This window comes from Gouania willdenowi, chromosome 11 (genome assembly GCF_900634775.1).
Source record: "Gouania willdenowi chromosome 11, fGouWil2.1, whole genome shotgun sequence".
NCBI lineage: Eukaryota > Metazoa > Chordata > Actinopteri > Blenniiformes > Gobiesocidae > Gouania > Gouania willdenowi.
In genome coordinates this window covers 14,121,844-14,141,243 of record NC_041054.1, presented here as the reverse complement: position 1 = coordinate 14,141,243, position 19,400 = coordinate 14,121,844, and the positions used below count along the sequence as shown (strand labels likewise).

At 40.9% G+C, this 19,400-nt stretch overlaps 1 protein-coding gene across 4 annotated transcripts; it reads left to right on the top strand.

Annotated features, from left to right (window-relative positions):
- Positions 1–4,926: 4,926 nt before the first annotated feature.
- On the top strand, positions 4,927–18,915 carry cspg5b (chondroitin sulfate proteoglycan 5b). 4 transcript variants are annotated; one of them, XM_028461987.1, is made up of 7 exons: positions 4,927–5,361; positions 10,351–11,134; positions 12,095–12,283; positions 12,424–12,586; positions 13,553–13,615; positions 15,490–15,630; positions 17,461–18,915. In XM_028461987.1, the coding sequence occupies exons 1-7, from the start codon at positions 5,292–5,294 to the stop codon at positions 18,061–18,063; spliced, it is 2,013 nt and encodes a 670-aa protein (XP_028317788.1). In that variant the 5' UTR covers positions 4,927–5,291; the 3' UTR covers positions 18,064–18,915. The 4 variants fall into 4 exon arrangements, with proteins under 4 accessions (XP_028317788.1, XP_028317790.1, XP_028317789.1 ...); XM_028461989.1 differs by lacking the exon at positions 13,553–13,615 and having other exon boundaries at positions 12,424–12,502; XM_028461988.1 differs by lacking the exon at positions 13,553–13,615.
- The last annotated feature ends 485 nt before the right edge of the window (positions 18,916–19,400 follow it).

The window sequence follows — 19,400 nt, the reverse complement described above, 5'->3', positions numbered from 1 at the left end:
GGATGGAAAAGAGCAACTCTCCTGTTGTCAGACTATGGCACCAATCAATCACATGTTGATTTTGTATATTCAAAAGATTTCAGGTTATTCACCTATATCTGCCCTGGTGCTGCATAGTTTCAGTTTCACCTTAATTTACATAGACACATATTATTCTCCTACCAGCAGAGAACCAACAATATAGTTACTCAAACAATGGCTACAATATAAACATTATATGACAATAATTTATCATTTATGATGGCAGGGACCTTAAGTTTCTCTCTTCTAACACAGGAGTTATAAACAAAGTTCCTGGAGTTGTCCATCACAGGCAGATGTGCTCTTCACACACACCTGATGGCAACTAATCAGCAATCCAAGGTGCTAGTTTATTTAGTATATTTATCACTTGTCCAAGGCCTTAAGACAAAAAAAGTTTTATTCAAAGTTGGTTGTATTCAAATCCATTTTACTGCTGCCCCCAGTTATGCTGCATGTTTTTAACAATGGTGAACATATATGTTATATATACGCAAGTTCCTTTTGCTTATGTTAAAGCACTAAGAAAAAACGTTTTTTATTTTTTGTTCAAGACAAAATTCAAATATATATAGGATAACATTATATAATAATTACATAATTTTGACAGTTTCATTCACTAAAGGGATCATGGACCTACGAGGCACCTTCTAGTTATTATATTGTCTAGTCACTTCCTCCCTGCAGTGTTCAACACAAAAATGCTGTAAAAAAAAAAAAACGTGACTTTAGCACAACATGCACAATCACATGCACAATCACATGCACACGCACAGCTTGGCCTGGACCAAGGTCTGCTTTCCTTTCATTCTGCTCCTCGCTAAGAACCATCTGTTCACCCTGCAGGGAATATCTTGTACATCCTAGTGTCCAGTTTTCATGTAACTTGGGTTTTCTGTAGAGATTCACATAGTAGAAATAACACAGATCTATGAAAGTAGGAGATGGAATTAATGATATGATATAAGGTGTGTTTGTGTGATGGTGCGGACAAATTTGAATCCTGCCTGGTTTGGCAATGATCTCCAACAATCTCCAGCTCCCTCCCTTCATCTCCAATCATCCACACCCATCCTTTTCCTCTCAATTACCCTCTGTCTTACTGCAGCATCAGTGTCTCTGTGTGCCAAATCTCATTCTCTGGTTGTTGACAGCAGGATTTGAGATACAGACTTTAGCGAGACATTATAGGGCTTTGTAGGATAATTGATGAGGAGCAGTGGGAGGCTGCTCACAGCAGGAGCCTGGGTCAATTCACTCTGGATTCAGTGACTAATGAGTAAATGCTCATTTGTTCACTGGAAAGGAAGCTTTAGCCCTAAATGACTTCACAATGTATTTAAAAAAATCCCATTTAGGACATGAGTGGGTAGTTAGTCAGTCCTCTGCATGCCATTTCCTCACCTTTTTGGGGCAAAACCACTAGTGACTTCTAGTGACTGCCCTCACGTTTGTGTGTTCCAAAATTTAAAACTATAAGAATTTAATATTTGCTTCTACAAGATGTTGGGCAACTCTATATAACATTTGCATGATGGGAACACCCATGAGAGCTGCAATGAAAACGGTGTGTGGAGTGTACTGTGTAGATGTGGGGGTGTAAGATTCAAATGAGTAAGAAAGACATATTGCATGGACATCAAGCTTATTTTAGTTCAACGCCCAAATATGGAGCAGTTATATCTCATGGGCCACAGATTTTAGACGGGAAAGGTGTCATTTTAACATTATTGTGCCCTTGTTTGCCCTTCCACATATACGTACATGATATAGCAGTATATAGCAAGCATCAAGTGCAGGATCTTTACTGTAAATTCCTTGATTTTGTGACCAGTTTTTATTTAAAGGGGCACTATTATACATCCCTTTAGCCTCATTCAGAGGGCCAAAGTTGAGAACGTTCTGTTTCCTCCCTCCCTTGTTATTCCACATTTTGTAAAAAGTCAGCTCCAAATGGGGGAGTTGGTTTTTTCTCGCCAGGTGACGTCATGTATCGGAAATTGCTATGATGATAAATCTGTTGTGTGGAGTCAGCGTCTATATTCACTCCCACTCATGCATATTTATGAAGGCCCCCAAACAGCCCGTTTTTAGAAGCGTCATTAAAGGAGCATAGGGCAGGATTTGAGAAACAATGAACATTCATTTTGAGTTTTTTTTTATGCTAATGGGTGTTGAAACGCTCTTAACCAAAGAGAATGAGTCAACACATATTTATACCTGTTGCTTTGAAAAGATTGTGTGATACATTTTGTACTGCTGTTCCGGGTCCGATTTCCCCGCATGGTTCTATGGACGTGAAGTTAAATGGCTGATCGCTACTGGAAATAAAAAAGGATGAGAAGAAGACAACTTGGAACTGAAGACAAGCACGGTGGACTAAACTACTGTTTGGTTCCACTGATGCATGTGCACAGGTCTTGCATTAAACAGTCACATGCAGGGCCGGCCTTCCCGACAGGCAACACAGGCGGCCCCTAGGCGCCATCTGCTGGAGGGACAGCAAGGGCTAAAGCCAGCTCCTGTTGTTGAGATGTTCCATTTGTTATTTGAAAACATTTTTTCTTTAAATGTTTTTTTCATATTATACTGTTTTGATGTTCCAGATAAGTATTTATTGCTTGAAAATATATATTTTTTAACTTTAAATATTCTTCATACTACACAGTTTTTATGTTCCAGATTAGTATTTATTACTTGAAAACCTTGATATTTTTTTTTTTTATTATTTGAATATTATTCTTATTACACAGCTTGTTCCAGATTTATTCTATTCCATTTGTTTTTACGTATTCTTTTTTTTTTTCCGTACGTATTAAACTGTTGTGATTGTTTTACACAGCCTTGGATTTCCCGGGGGGGGGTTAATTAATTAAGTAATTTTGCCTAGGGCACCAAAAATGCTAGGGTCGGCCCTGCTCACATGAACGGCGAGAAAATAAATAACCATGTCACAGTTGGAATGTGGATCGAGCCATATTTTCTCGTCCGAGTCCGACAGTTAAAACCTCATTTTTTTCTCAAAGAAATGACATAATTACATTTGTTTTAGTGGTAAGCACTGATTTTCTTCATTTCCTGCACTCTGCAGCAGCCACAGCTGATGTAGCTGCTGCAGAATGCACTCACTGTATAGAGCAGGGGTATTCAACTCTAGTCCTTGAGGGCCGGATTCCTGAGACTTTGAGATGTGTCCCTGCTCCAACACACCTGAATCAAATGAATGACTCGTTATCATGCTTCTGCAGAGCTTGATGAGAACACATTAGTTTCAACCAGGTGTGTTGGAGCAGGGAGTTGAATACCCCTGCTCTATACAATGAGTGCACTCTGCAGCAGCCACAGCTGATGCAGCTGCTGCAGAGTGCAGGAAAGGAAGAACGCTGCACGCAAACAACACTATGTGACCCAACACGACCACCAGTTCTAAATATCTGTCCGAACCCGACCCGTCGGGTCCCGTCAGGGTTTGGTCGGGTATCCATCCTCTAGTATCAGCCGTAAACAGTTGATGCGTGCCCCCGGGGCAGCTTGGCTTATGGCTGCAGTTACCCTAACCACCATGGTGGTTAGGCTGATTTCTAGATCCTGCCATATGCTCCTTTAACTCACCCACTGCCACTGACGTAAATATACATAATTTCATGCTAGGAGACTCTGTTACGGACCTCTCCAAAGAATACCAGCCTTGTACTATGATGTAGTGACCAACTGGTGCAGTGTAGGTGGTAGCAGTGCACCTTTGGATGAAAGATTAGCCGTGATGTGCACCATCAGCGGTTAGGGAGAAACCATGGATGAGGGATAAAATGGCGCTACGAGAGAAGAAGGTGAAGCTCCCAGCAGCTCACAGCAGCGCACACTCAAGCAGAGCATGTGTTGACCTAAGTCCACTATTGAGAGTGTTGCGAGCGTGAGGGAGAACGTTCAACAACCTGGGCCAAACGGGTCGACTCGGCATGTCGAGGAGGAGGAGGAAGTTGCGTGTGTGGCGAAAGAAGGTCAAAATACGGTAAGGGAACCATACAACTCTGACCCAGATAAAAAAATTCTAATAATTTTGCCATCAAAAGCCTGATCCCACTGTTGTTTTAAGGAAGGAAAGCAATGTTGAGGTGTCACTAAATGAAAAAAAAAAAAAAAAAAATTGGCCTAAAAGTCACTGACAGTTTTTTTCAGAAAAAGCCTTTCGCGTGAAACCTCAAATACTATGTTTTTAGGGTTCTTAGAACAAATGAAAATGAGTGAAAAATAGCATAACACTGGCCTTTAATTTTGTGGGATAATTTGGGGCAAATTGTAGAATTTGGGAAAAATTAGGTTATAAAAATTTGAGATTTAAAATGGCTGCCAGAATGGGGTATTTGAATGGAAAAACTGTAAGCCCTGTATTAAGAGGTTCTATTGAATTTATGTATTTAGAGGGGCAGAGATTATATACAACTGGATTATTGGTATTTTACACAATGATTTATTTATGTTTCCCCTGTCATCTTTAATTTCTCCTGTGGACCAAATTGGAAGCTCTTAATGGCCGAATTTGGCCCCCGAGCCTGGAGTTGTACACTTTTGTAATGATTGGGTGTAACAATATTATCCAGTTAACAAACATACAAGTTCATCTGACCAAAAGCAGACATAGACTCTCTGACATGGATTAAATGGGTGGGGTGGGGGTGTTTACGCAGACCCTCAGACATATTGTTCACGCACAACATGCACACCCACCCTGGATGTGGTGTAAAATGGAGCATATTGATATCCAGTGACAACAAACGCTGTTTAAATCCCCCACTCGCCCTCTTTCTACACACGCTGACTGCAGCAGTGCCGGTCAGCGCGCGCGCGCGCTTGGTTGTGTGTGCGCGTGCATGTGTACCGGCACTTTGACGTCCAGCAGCGTCTGTGCCGTATCTGCGCACTGTGCAGCTCCGGAGCCAATGAGAATAAAGACTTAACAGATCTGCATGTGCAGGCTGCAGGCACCGTCTGCAGACCCTCCACGTCTCCACTCCTGCGCTGTCCACGGACACCGTGCGTAAAAGGTGTGGATGCGAGGACCCCCCGCCTGGGAGAGAAAAAAAAAAAAAAAATGGAGCCCACTCACACACACTGCAGCTGTTGAGAGGGAAATAATGACAACGGCAGGAAAGCTCTGAACTTTGAAGGATCTGCTGTGAGGATTTATTCTTGAATCCACTGCTTAAGCGGTGAGAAGAAGAGGATCAGAGCGCGTCTCCGGGTCTGAGATACACAGTAACCACACGATTATGGCGCGCATGGGAACCTGGCAAGTGATCCTGACCATCCTTATGGTCATCCTCCCCTTGTGTGCTCAAGGTAAGACCATTTACTGTGTGCACCCACCCTGTGTGCACTGCAAGCCAAAAAAAAAAAAAAAAAAAGCTGTTTGTGCTGATGGAGCACTTGTGTATCAAATTACACCTGCAGTGATTTAACATGAGAAAGTGACACATGTTCACCCGTGAATGACAGAGATGAATATGCTGCAAGAGTCTAATGATGGGCTCCTGTAAATGCATTGATTTATATTTTCACGTGTGGTCAATTTATTTTCATCAATAATGAGCTTCTTGGTGCAGCTTTAGAATACAACTTATCTCAAAATCTAAATAAATACAATATAATAAAAATGAAAATCACTGTTTTCTTGTACGTATTGTTGGAATTGAGTGATCATTTTTGGCAGTTGGCCGTAGGTTTTGTGCAAAATAAGGTTTCCATGTCAAGCTGCTGTGTGCACATCATTATATATAGTGGAATAAATGATAGGCCTGCATGTGTGTGTGTGTTATATGAGCGATCAGATCCTTGGAGTCGTTTGACAGCTCAGTCCCGCAGCGCCGGTGCGCATCCCCAGACAAAAGCAGGATTAAACGCACCGCGGCCGGGCTACAGCAGCTCCAAACGACCGCACTGCAAATCTCTCCTCCTCACCCTCCTGTTTTCATGTAAAAACAGCCATTATGTCAATTAAATCATGTATGAATATTTGTCAGAAATCCTTCTTTTTGTTCGGATTCGTGGAAGACAAAAAGAAGAAGAGAGAGCTATACCCAGCAACAGGGTGGGTCACTGGGGTTCACTTGGGTACGCGCAGCCACAGTGCCACCCCCACCAACCCCTCCCCTCCCGTCTCCCTGCATCCCTCGCCCTCTATGTGTAACCAGGCGTTAACACTGACATATTGACCAGATAATATATAGCATCCCCTTCAGAGTGTTTTAAATCCCAGACATCACGTGATTTCATTTGTGGGGTTAATTTTAGGCCAGCAGATGATTATTAATTAGTGCTTTTAGTCATAATATGGATGGTTTGAAATATTGATATCACGCCTGTGCTGTTCATGAAATCCTCGTGAGCCTTTGATCACCTGAATGTAAAGGAAACCAGTCTAAGAGAGCTGATCTTTACCCCTTTGTGGGAGGTTTGCATTTTCCATAGTAATGGATCTGTCAGACTGCTTCAGGAAATCTGTGGCTACAGCTGTAGCTGACCTCCACCAGGATGACTAAGGTGTGAAGTGGTTTAAATTGATCAAATATAAGAGTCTATTGTAGGTTATCCACATTCTTAGCTCGAATGACCACTCGTCTGTTTGATCTTATATTAGAACATAATTCATGCTCAACCATTGTTGTATTAAAATGAACCTTTTCATCCCGAACATTCAATAACGCACTTGCCTTTACAAAGGACACGGATCAGGTTTGGAATAAGGTGCTATCCTATCTGACAGCTATCCTGACCTTTGGTAGATCTACCATGCAGCCACAGAATTATCGTGATATGTCAAAAGTGGTCAGATCATCAGCAGCTCCAAGAATCTCATTGTTGCACCGACAGAGAACAGTTCATATATAGATTATATATATCTGAATATCCTACATGTGGAAGGATGAAAGGCAGCAAATCCAAAACATGGCTATACACCTGATCAGTTCATTTAATTAATGAAGGTGTACGTAACAGATTACAAGTACTCACTTTACTGTGCTTGAGCTGCTTTTATGGGTACTTGTACTTTTTTGAGTACATTTCTAAATCAGTCATTTTACTTGCACTGAAGTACATTTTAAAAGAGGTAAAGTCATTTGTCACATTTCTACACCCGACCGTTACTGATTTTTTATTTTTTGTTTTAAAATTATCAACAGACATTGTGAAACTACAAAAAAAAAAATTAAAAAAAAATGAAATGACCAGACAACAATCAAATGCATCACATTTTAGTCGACCAACCAGATTAAACATAATGCACCGCGCCAGAACAGCTTTGAATGGAGGTTATTTTACCAGTTTTAGAGTTCATAAATGTAGCTTTACTTGGAGCCTGTGAATTTTTTGGTATTTTGAATTTAATTCATTGGTATATATGCCTTTGTGGAAAATAAATCAAGTTCCAATTGTGCAAGATCTCGTCTCTTCCTTTTTAAGTTTATACATGAGATGTTTACTGTATGCAAGGAAACCGTGGCAAGATCTATTACCAACAATAAACGTGGGGGGTGAAAGTAACTATTAACTTTTACTTTGAGTACTTTTTACTTGTACTTGAGTATTTTATATATGACTTACTTGTACTCGAGTACAATTTCAATCAAGTAGCAGTTTACTTGAATAGGAAATACTTCTAAATGCATGTATCATATTAAGTACCCTTCATAATAATCTGTTAGGTCTACACCACTCCCAGTGTCGCCAAAGCTGCTATAATTTTGCAGTCCATCAATGACCTCAGGTGAAATTTGTTACCATGGTGACACACTCAATGAGGAGAAGGAGGTTAAGATGTGAGCAGCAGCAAAAAGCCACAGATCACAGTTTCTTTAAGACTGAAGTCAGATTGCCTTGTGCGCGCTTGTGAGTTCGGCTTGATCGTCGTTCTCTTGTAATCTCCACATGTTCTCTTTTGCTCTCGTAAACACCACCGAGCCTGCCAACTGCTATGCTACAACTAAGACTCAACACAGAACAAACTGGCAGATTGACCCTTTAGAATGAAAAGTGGATGCTCGTAATCAGCTTCAGTCGGTGGAGCAATTCTCTTGGACTAACGGTGAATCATTTGAGTTCATTCAACAACAGTTTTTTTTTTTTTTTTCCCAGAGATTGAAGCTGCCATTCAACACCTAAACACTGCTAGACTGATTGATTTAAAAAGCAAGCAGGAGAGAGGACTAACACTGGATGCTCTGTTTCTTCCTGTGCTCAGTTCCTCCTTTCAACATGGCACTTCTTTATATCTCACCATGGCAACGGTGCTCTGTATGTGTGCGCGTGTGTGAGTGTGTGCATGGTTCTCTAGCCACCGTCAGTCTTTGTGACTCGAGGCACGTTCGGATGGTTTTTATAATAGCACTGAATGCAGACACAGACACTGAAAGCAGGGATTTCAGAGAAGCAGCAGAAGATAAGTGTTTGGATGGGTTTGGCTATTTGCGTGGATGTTCTTGGCCAGTGGGAAAATGTTCAGACATGGCATCTTAAAGCGTAGTCAACTGTGGGAATGTGACCATGCAGAAACAGCAGCAGCAGGTTTTTCTCTTTCCTTTGTGAGTGCAAAAAGGATTTTACACATCTCTCACCAACATGACTCTTTAGAACGCACAAATCAAGGTACTTGAGGACAACTGACCTCACATTGGGGATGTACCAATGAAGCCTTCTCACGCAATACATTTTCCTGGCCACTCAAAAAACAATCAAATACTGGTTTAAAATCAATCCCAGAACAAGTTGAATGTTTACACCTTATTAAAACCCAGAATTGAAACATATTGTGCTGCATCTGTAAATAGAATATGTGATAAATGGGGATTTTTTTAGGTGCTTCTTTTTTTAATTTTTTTTATCACTGATGTTAAGCAGATAATGAATGCTATATGGAAATTAAGAGGACCAGCATTATAAGCTTTTGAATTATTGATTCATAAAAGGGGGAAAAGGTCTACATATATATATATATATATACACCCTTGTTTTTTGCCAGATATTTAGCAGTATCACCATAAACTTTAAAATAATTTGTTGTTGCTGACCGTCTCTAATCAATTCTAACTGTTTTATGAACTAGGTAAAACTTTGAGTCTATATAGAGTTCATCATGTTGAAAAATGTCTTCTGTGCCTCTTTAATATTCTATTCAAACAAATGGAAACTTGAAAAAACAGCAGACAAAGTTGGGTTCAGCTGCATCTGGCTGCACTGCAGGTGACGTAATGCAGCACCAGTTGATGTTTCTACGTCTGCATAATAATTCCAGTAACACTATTTCGTCTTCCAGTCTTCCACCTCTGAGGAAGACTGGCAGTTGACGATCGAAACATGTCAGGAGATAGAATTTTCTCAAAAACCTTGTCTGAATAAATGAAACCTTAACACATATTTCTACATCTGTATTTTGTATGTGAGCGTTGTTCTCTGTTTGAACCACACAAAATGCCACAGGCAGTCAGACTCTAACCTTTAGCCTTAAATCCTACTCTAATCCTAACTTTGTCTCGGTCACTAGAGCACATTCGTCAGTCACTCCCTGTGCTTAATCCTAAATCACTGCGCTCTGATTACACACTTAGGACATGAGTCTTCAGAGCCTGTTTGAGGTTGTTTGTTCTTAGCCTGTTAAAAGAGCCAGTGGTGGATTATGCTGAGGGTGATGCATCATTTTGAGGTAGTGCCTCTCGTGAAAAGATTCTGTGTTAATGCAAAAAGAGTAACTCAACCCCTGCTTTCTCCTGACTTGCGACAAGGAGGAAAATGTAAAAAAAAAAATGCCTTGATTATGGGCGGGCCTCTGAGAGCAGTTAAGACACGCCCATTCTATACTATAAAATCTCAAATGAACAATCTTTGCTGTGCTAACTTGCTACTCATTACACAATATACCTCTCTATTCACGCTAACGGTGCTTGTTTGTGACGCAAGATGGTCCCAAAATGTCACATGATCTTGTTCTCAGCCAATAGGAAAAATCTATTGTAATAGCCAGGTTTCAACCCATAGAGGGCAGTCACTCTGATATTTTACAACTAAATACACCAAATTGAAATACTTTGACTAAAATGTTGAGAGTAGGACCAGGATCAATCAACAGCATGACTTTATACCCAAATATATTTGTAATCAGCAGAAAAAAGTGGGCTTGGGGTTTAGTTACTCTTTAAGTGTAAGGTGGAGAAAGAAAAGTAATATCATATTTCTGCCTTTTATCAAATAATTTGTAAATGTTTGTCTTTGAAACAATGTCATTTCTGTGTAAACAGCTGGTATCTTTAATGCTAATTGTCCATGTCTCTATGACAGGGAGACATTCACTGGGTAGGCGCCACCACCACCGCAACCACTCTTCAGTCAACAAAGAGGCCTTGAACAACAGGATGGGCCTCAGTGAGGACTCAGCAGAGAGAGAAAACCTGATTGGAGCAGGCCTTAGTTTTGGCGCCCAACTTCCGCACAGTTCCAGCAAACATCACCATTCTCATAGACACGCCCACCACCTTGATGTTGTGGAGGAAGACCCTCCTCTGGGGGAGGAGCTAACTGCTGGAGGGGCTGGTCCTGACCATCCTGGAAACCCTTTGTCAGAAGATGCCATCAAAGTTGAGTTCCACAGATCAAGCTCAGATATTGTGCCCTCGGATGTTTCTCTGAATCGGCCCAAAACACCCAAACACCAAGCACAAAAAAGTGGTTCTCCTACGCCATGGACACTCTCTGACTTTTACGACTACCTATCCCCTGATGATGACCTCTCAGCATTGGACACCACCCCCGAACCCGAGCCCACCCCTTCCCCTCCCGCGGATATGGAAGATGAAAACCCTCTCCTGTTGGGTTCTCCAGCTCTTCCCGTTGACAACAAGAATCCAAAGTCTGATGATACACCATCATTTGCAGCTCCTCCGATGCCAGGGCCAGAGAGGGGGGATGACTTGGACTTAGGTGGTGCCATGGGGCTGGATGGATGCAGGCTGGGCTTTGTGCAGTCAGGGCCTGGCATGTGCGTGTCTCAATGTGACCTCAAACCCAATTTCTGCTTCAATGGAGGAGTGTGCACGGTGGTGGCTGGAGTGGGAGCCTTCTGCAGGTAAGAGCCTCAAACTGCAGCAGTGCATTCATTAACAATGGGTAGTTTTTATTTTCTCACAGTAAGCAGGAACTTTTTCCACAGGAATATGAACTCCAGACAAAATTTTCATTTAAATTGGTGGTGGTTGAAATCAGATTCCATGTATGATGACAATTTGCTGTCAGACATAAGATACACACAAAAATTAACTTACCTAACACGATTGTTATAGATTTTCTTGTTTAAATCTAATTGATGAGCATTGGTAACAGTCAAATATTACTTGTACAGCTGTATGCCACTCTGGGGATTAAAGACTGAAATTATCTTCAAGATTTATGCTTTTGAGACGATAAAATTTCCATCACTGTGAGGTAATGAGGGCAACAAAACCCTGTCAGGTTTGTTCTATTAAAAGTAGTAATAAATACTGAAAAAGAGGTGTCCAACGTGTTTGTTCAATTTGGTAAACATTTGCAAAAAAGTAAGAAGACAATATGTTAATGTCAGGGCATAAGAAACACTTGGAGGACATTTATAATGACACCCTACATCGCACGCACACGCAGACACACAAACACAAACTACTAGATAGTACCATCTGTTGTGCTAAGGGTACTCGTCTAACATGCTGAGTAATCACACACGCACACACACGCACAGAGAGATAGAGGGGCTGCAGATACGATCTTCGATGTGGAAACGATGCTCACGTGCACTGATCCTTTGATCTCATTAAGTGTTGGGCTGCAGGCCGAATCCCAGCTTTGCTGGACAGACCTCAGGACACCAGCTTTAAGTACCATTTTACACTGTTCATTCAGCTTGAAATGCTGTAGCAACACATGAATACATAAAAGAGCCACACATTGATGGGAAACCTCTATTTTCTAACAAGTACACAAGAGAGGGGGGAAAAAAAACCTGTTAACCCTGAAACCAAACTGTCATGTCCCATTTCAATCTCTTGCTATCCAGGTGCAATGTGCAGGACTATATCTGGAACAAAGGCTTACGCTGCGATTGGGCGGTCACAGAGTTCCAGGTGTTGTGTGTTGTGGTGAGCGTGACCTCCTTTGTGGTCCTTCTGCTCTTCATGATCATCGTCTGCTTCGCTAAGAAGCTGTACCGTCTCAAGAACGAGAACAGACGCCTTCGGAAACGCAGGTTTGTAGCGTTAGCGCGTGTGTGTAAAAAATTTGAGGCGTAAGATTTACTGTTTGGTTGGTTACGTAAACACAATAAAAAAGATTATAGTCATAAAAATGAAGCTGGTAAATCTGGAATGTGTGTCCCTCTGTTTGCAGTAAATACCACCCCCAAAGCAGTGAGCCACAGGTGGATGGCCTCTCCATGTCCACGACTGCAGACGGCTCACAGCCTAATGTAAGGAAACTGTGTGACACCCCCCCGCCTGTTCCCCAGGCTCATACTCACAACATGGCGTACTATGACAACATTATCTGTCAGGTATGCCCCAACTTTCCTCGTGTTTGCTCTCCTGTCTCTATTGGTCTTGTTTTGTCTGTTTATGATTCCCTCCTCACTCTGTTCTTGCCTGAGTTGCCCCCCCTTTGGCTTATAATTAAACCTGTTTTATGCATGTGCCCTAAATACTGTCTACACCGGACATGGGCAACTGGCGGGCCGGGGGCCACATGTGACCCTCGGTTTAATTGTGTGCAGCAAATGCAAAAAAATGACTTCACACAAACATGACAAGACAAATGCACAAAGTGAGTCCAAAAACCCACAGAAGGACAAGAAAAATACACAAAATTAATTCAAAAATAGAAAACAACATTAAACGCACACAAAATGACAAAAAATACACACAAACCATTTGTTAATTCCTGTATTAATGCTCAGATTGGTCATTGAAAAGTTGATATGAATGTTGATAATGTTTTCCTCACATTTCTGTGGCCCCTGCTGTGATACAAGTTGCCCATCTCTGGTCTACACGTATTTGGATAATTTAGAAAACAGAGTCAATCCTTTTTAGGACTAAAATAGAATACAATCTATTTTTTAAAAAAGAGAAAAAAATCATCCACATCCACTTTTGACCTACAATATGCAGGTTAAATAAAACATTAGTTTATTCACGTCAAGGTTTTGTTAGGATATGGTATTTTCTTTATTATAATATACTTTAGTTCAACATCATTTTCTATTTTAATGCATATTAAGGAAAAGAAAGATTAATGACACAGATCTTGCAGTTACTGTAAATATTTTAACTCACTATCATCCGCATAAAAACTGTTTTCAGAAACGTGTTTCCACGGTTTAATGTGTGTCTGCTTAGCCACCTTTACCACTCAAATTACAGCTTAAATTTATTTAATTTTTTTAGTTCTCTATGCTGTTGAGAATGTACAGTGTGTCTGCATTTTGTCACTATTCACACTGACCATATACGCCCTTCACCAGAGGCCTTGCCCAGCCAGCTATACCTGGGAATATAAACCCAGAAATCCTTATAACCACTTCCAGGTAAGCACAATGGAGACATTCCCGTTGCCTGCAGCAGACTCCCTCCCTGGCTTTGCTTACCCAGTGTGCAGCCATTAAATACAACGTTCTGGCTCTCCATTTGCAGCAGAACTCTCTCTTGCACAACCCCCCCCCGCATTATATTGTGCACACCTTCGGTGAAGTGATTAATTGCCTCCTTCCGCCAGTTGTTGTGCGGTTTTGTTGTAGTCAGTGGGAATAAACAGCATGTTCTCACATTCACTTCAATTGCAGCAGCTTCCTGAGAAGCTGCGAGAATGCTGAACCTCCATTTTTAGCTCCGCTCTCGTACCCATGCAGCTCAAACTGCCATTTTAGGTCCCCGAGGTGCAGCAGATTTGTCTCTGTAAAGGTTTCTTGTGCAGGCTGTGCATGTCACGCTGCTCTATTGTCGACAGCATCTTGTAGCTGCTCGTGTGTGTGTGTGTGTGTGTGTATGCAAACAGAATCATCTGTGTCCATGTTCACATTCATTACTCGCATTCTTCTTTTGTCTTACTAACCCATTAAATCACAATAACCTACAGTTATCAAAAAAGAAAAGTTTTTTTTTTTTTTTTAAATAGATTTAAAAAAAAAAAAAACATGTCAATTAAGCTTTTGTTCTTTTCACTTGTGAGAGGGCATTTCATTCTAGCTGACAATAGTGAGGTCTACTAATCAATGGTGTCCTACTTCCTGTGTCCATGACCTTCAGATGTCTGTGACACACCAATCAATAGATGGTTCCAACATTTTGACCCACTGACACAGTTTTTACAACATGTGTCTTTCTTGTTGATAATGGCCTGCATTTACTGCCTTTAAACACAAATACTTAGACACATGCAAATACACTGATGGATTTTTTCAATCACACACTAACCCAGTCTATTACCACGCAGTTTAACAAATTAGATCAATGATGGGTTTTTTTTTTTTTGCTTACTTTCGGATACTTAAATGTCAGGTCCAGAGGCTAAAAAGCTCCTGCTGCAACACACTCTCCTCCAGAGCTTTTTAAATGACAAAGGTCCTGAAGGTTTTGCTGATGCAGAGATAGTTGGCCAGACAAAGGTCAGAGCATAACACTTTAATGTAGTGTCCACAAAAAGGATTGCTTTAGATAAAGTATAGATTTTTGGGTTATTCTGGAATTGGGTAGCCAGCTGAACCTCTGTGTGTCTCCTCCTCTTGTGTATATCAAGATTGTTGCTTGGGTTGGATCCACACGAGATCTTTCCACAGGCCATGTCCATTGTCCTCACCAGCTTTTACTTTGTACTTAAGTGTCCCTGAAGTCCATGGACATGGATTACACGATGGTGCCTCATGCCATTGTGGTTCAGCAAAGCAACCAAATTGCCTCCATGTTTGGCAACGCCAGATGTTAGAAGAAGGAACACCTTCTAAAACATTTCAGTTTTCAAATATGAGACTGGCAGCAGGGGCTCTTGGTTGGTTGGAAGTCTCGTGTCATCTCTTTCTTGTAGTTGTGTCACTAACTCTATTCAGCCAATCGCTGTAGATAAAATCCTAATACCTTAGAAATAGCTGAGTAAAGCTTTCAGCTATAGTGAAAGTCAATGAATATATTCCATATGGGCTACATTGGTTTCAATGTGGGTTTCCCCTAAAAGATATACAATGAAATATCAAAGAACTGCATTTTGTATTTACTATTGTTCTGACAGTGATGTTTGGTGATGTGAAAGTGTGATAATAAAGGTGTGCAATGTTTACAGCACTCGGCATACATTTTTAAAGCTAGTGTATATATTACAATATGTTAAATGCACAATTGATTAATCTATCAAGATATAATGAATTGTAGTAGATTAACCCACAATTGCAATAACTATTTCCACCAACAGGATGAACCACAGAAGCAGGACGACCCAAACAAGTCCCTGCAACCCAAGGAAGAAGGCTCCATGAACATCCTCAACTCTCATTCCCCAAAGCACGAGAACAACCGGCCACACTCTGCCATCAACACAGAGGAGAACGCCGAGGTAAACATGCTTCAGAACAACCTGGTATAATGTGGCCATCGGTTGAAGGATCAGACCAAAACATCCAAAACAAGCACATACAACAAATGTACGATAGGCTATCATGGTTCATGCAGTACTCAGTGCATACTGTCTCCTAAAACCTGACAGGAAAATTAAGCACAACATATGTTGCTACAATAACTTCAGAAGCACAAAGTCTTATTTCCAAGGCTGCCATGCCAACACTGATCTCATAGTGGCACCTCTGCCTCCTGTCTGTATTCTGTCCTCCTCTTGATAGTGGACTAAAGCCTTCGTTTTGGACCACGTACTGACTTTCTTCTTTACTAATACTTGCCTTGGTCTTTGGCCAATGAAGCCCTTCATCGTCTCTTTCTCCCGTTTTCCCAGTTTACTCCTCTCTTTGCTTTTGCCTGCCCCGCCTTACTGCCTCTCTCCTTATCTTTCCGCCCGCATGCGTTGGTGTTATCGATGATAAAGTGTCTGAAAATATTTGCAAAAGAAAAATGTGGAAACTAAGTGAACCTGTACGTGATGTGTTCATGTGTGACATTGCTAAAAGTGGATATGTCTAGATTACAAAAGGTTGAAGTAATGCTTGGAGTTGGTATTGAAATCTCTATATATATATATATATAATATACACACGCTGTGTCTTGATTTTCAATGTGATTTATAATACTTTCATGTACTTGAGCTTCTTTTGTACTTTTTTGGGAATAAATGGATGATTACAGTTCAAAGTTGTTGGAATAAATCTTTTTCATTTTATCCAGTCTGGCCCTGTGTGTGTGTGTTGCTATGAGCAATGCTCTCCCTCCAGTCTCTGTCTGTCTCCCTGTTTTCTCTCAGCTTTCCTTCTTTGCATGGCTGTTGAAGCTAACTGTTGCTAATGCTAACAGCTTCTCTCCTTCCTAATAACGAATGATCAACTTTTCCTGCCATGTGCTGCTCCCAAACGCACACGTACGCACACACACCACTGACAATTCATTGATATTAACTTCTACTTTTTTGTAAGGTTTATTACATTTGATTACTATGCAGACCAAATGCTAATTAAGTATTAGAAATCCAAATTATTAATACTTACTGATATGAGTTTAAATGAGTTTTGATCAAATTGACTTAATTAACCATCTGTAGTGCTTTACATTACAAGTAAATTATAAAACATACAGGAAATAATATGCACCGGTTTACCAGTATTTTCTGGCTCTGCTGGCTCACTGTAGTAGTATCACATGGTCTTATTCTTTTATAAAGTATGTTTCAGACACAAACTGATAATAATGTCCTCACCATTGATTAAAAACCATGGACAAAGCCCATTTTAGAAATACATTTACTTTACTGCATCTACCTCGAATTACCAACCAAAGAGCGAAAAATAATAATCCAATCTGGCAAAGTTAATTACAAGGCATAGACCGCCACTGTGAATCAATTTGCCTTCTTGTGATTCAAATTGTTATTTTAGGATTGTGTATTATACAGGTTTTTTTATTCATCTTATTTTATTTTATTTTTTTATAGAAAAATATGACAAAGTATTAAAAAGCATAAAATGAATCTCTGACTGATGCCAACAAGAATGGCATTTGTTCCAGAAACAATGAGCACTGGAACATTTTGGTGCCAGTAACCACTAGAAAAGTCACTGGGAAGCAAAAGAGAGACAAAATATAAAAACAGAAGGCAGGTCCTTGGTGTCTCATATGTCATTTCTTTATTTTTGATTTGTATCTCTCTACTGGCTTTGTTTTTGTTTAACTTCATTCATGCACTCTCCCTACATTGTTGCATCCTTGCATGTTTCTACATCAGGATGGAGTCACTATTGGACTGGAGGTGCTCCTTCCCAAGGAAGCCAAGCTCCACCCGGAGACCAGCGCACCTCTTCAGTACGACGTCTTCCTCTACAAGGTTGCCAACAATGGAGACACCACCACCCATTGCCTTCCCCATCACTCCCCCAACTCACAAACAAACAGCCAGCGCATTCAACGCACACCCAAGTCGCCCAAGGTGTCTAAATCACCCAAGTCCCCCAAACACTCCAAGGAGCATTCCCAAAGGGGGCGTGAGCCTTTTTGCGTGAGGCACTCCATGCCCGGTCGTCACCACTCCCCTGGTCGCCATCCCTCACCAAGCCGTCACTCTGCACCAGGGTGTTATTCCCCTTATGTCTGCCATCCATCCTCCCACCACACATGCACACCCATATGTTCTTCCAGCTCACCTCAGCTGCACAGGCCCAGAGGCTGTTCTCATGACCGTGGCCCACAGCACTCAGGAGATGGGAGAGTGCATCATGGAGGTGAGATGAGACCTTCTCCTTCATCGCCTCATCTCACACAGCCTCCTCCATCACCATCCAGGGTGAAGTACAGCCCTGTCAGCACCCGCTCCCTACCGCCTCTGTCCTGACGAGGCCTTTAAGCAGGACGGAGTCCACACTTTAACACGCAAAAACATCTGCCATGTTCTAATTTGTCCTGTGATTCATCCAATCATCCTACTCAAGCATCCATCTTTTCTCTCATTTCACCTAGACCAGCTAGTGGTTCTCAACGTTTTTCAGCCTGCGATCCCCAAAATAAAGGTGCCAGAGACCGGGGACCCCCACTGTACATGAAGGTGGTTGAACACAGACGTGAACATTGAAGAACAGTTGTCATGTGGAGATAGGGCCATCTATAAGGGGAAATAAAGGGGAGAGCTTTAGGGACCCCTCCATAGTCAGCAAAATAATAGTCCATTGTTCTATGAATCTGTGATAACCACATTTATTTATTGATCTGAATAATATCCACTGTTATCCAGAAAGTTTATTATTTTTAGCGCCATAGGATATAGTTATCTTAAAGATGTAAATCTTTGTTTTAATCAGAAATAAAATGGTTTAAAAGTGACTAAAAATGGTGGAAAAGGTGGTGAAATGGGATTTTAAAAACCACAGAAATTGGTGAAAAGTTGCAAACGAGAGTGGCCAAAATAGACTGAAAAAGCGGTAAAAAAAAAAAAAAAAAAAAGAGTTCAAAGTGTCAATATTGGAACAATTAGTTTAAACAGGCAAATAATGCCCGACAAATTGTGAATGTGGTTAAATTGGCAAAAATGATTATGAGATATGGTGAAAAGAGGTTAAAAGTGACAATGGTTCAACATATATGCAACATAACATAAGTGGTGGAAAGGGTTTATAAGTGCCAAATCTGTCTTGAAAGTGGAAAAAAAAAAAAAAATGTGCAGAAAAGGCATTGTAATTTGATGGAGAAGTGGCAGGAATGGGAGTAATAGAGCAAAAATAAATTAAAAGGAGCAAAAAATAAAGCAAGAAAAAGTGATGAAAACAGCTTAAAATATGGCAAGTTTGGTGTATACAAGCAGAGATGGACTCAAAGTGTCCAAAAAAAATATTCTTAGTTTCTCGAAGGTGTATCGCAACCCCAAGGTTGAGAACCCCTGACCGGATGAGGACGGCACCTAGTCCTTCACCAAAGTGTGTGTGTGTGTGTGTGTGTGTGTGTGTGTGTGGTGTGTGTGTGTCACTCATGTAAATAAGTTCCTCACAAAGCTCAGGACCCTGCACACAGGAACAAAGCAAAAAAAAAATAAAATAAATACGGTGCCAGATTCAGCAACTGCTGAGATTGTTCCTCGAGGTGTCAGTTTTAGTCTCAGCAGTGATTTACAGTATGTGACACTTTTGTTAATGAATGTGCATAATGGTCTTGTGTTTTCATGCAATGTGAGGTGTGCTT

Coding starts and splice junctions, on each gene's coding strand:
- cspg5b (XM_028461987.1), top strand. CDS start 5,292: ATGGCGCGCATGGGAACCTGGCAAGTGATCCTGACCATCCTTATGGTC. Junction 11,135..12,094: donor GGAGTGGGAGCCTTCTGCAG/GTAAGAGCCTCA, acceptor CTTGCTATCCAG/GTGCAATGTGCAGGACTATA. Junction 12,284..12,423: donor AGACGCCTTCGGAAACGCAG/GTTTGTAGCGTT, acceptor CTCTGTTTGCAG/TAAATACCACCCCCAAAGCA.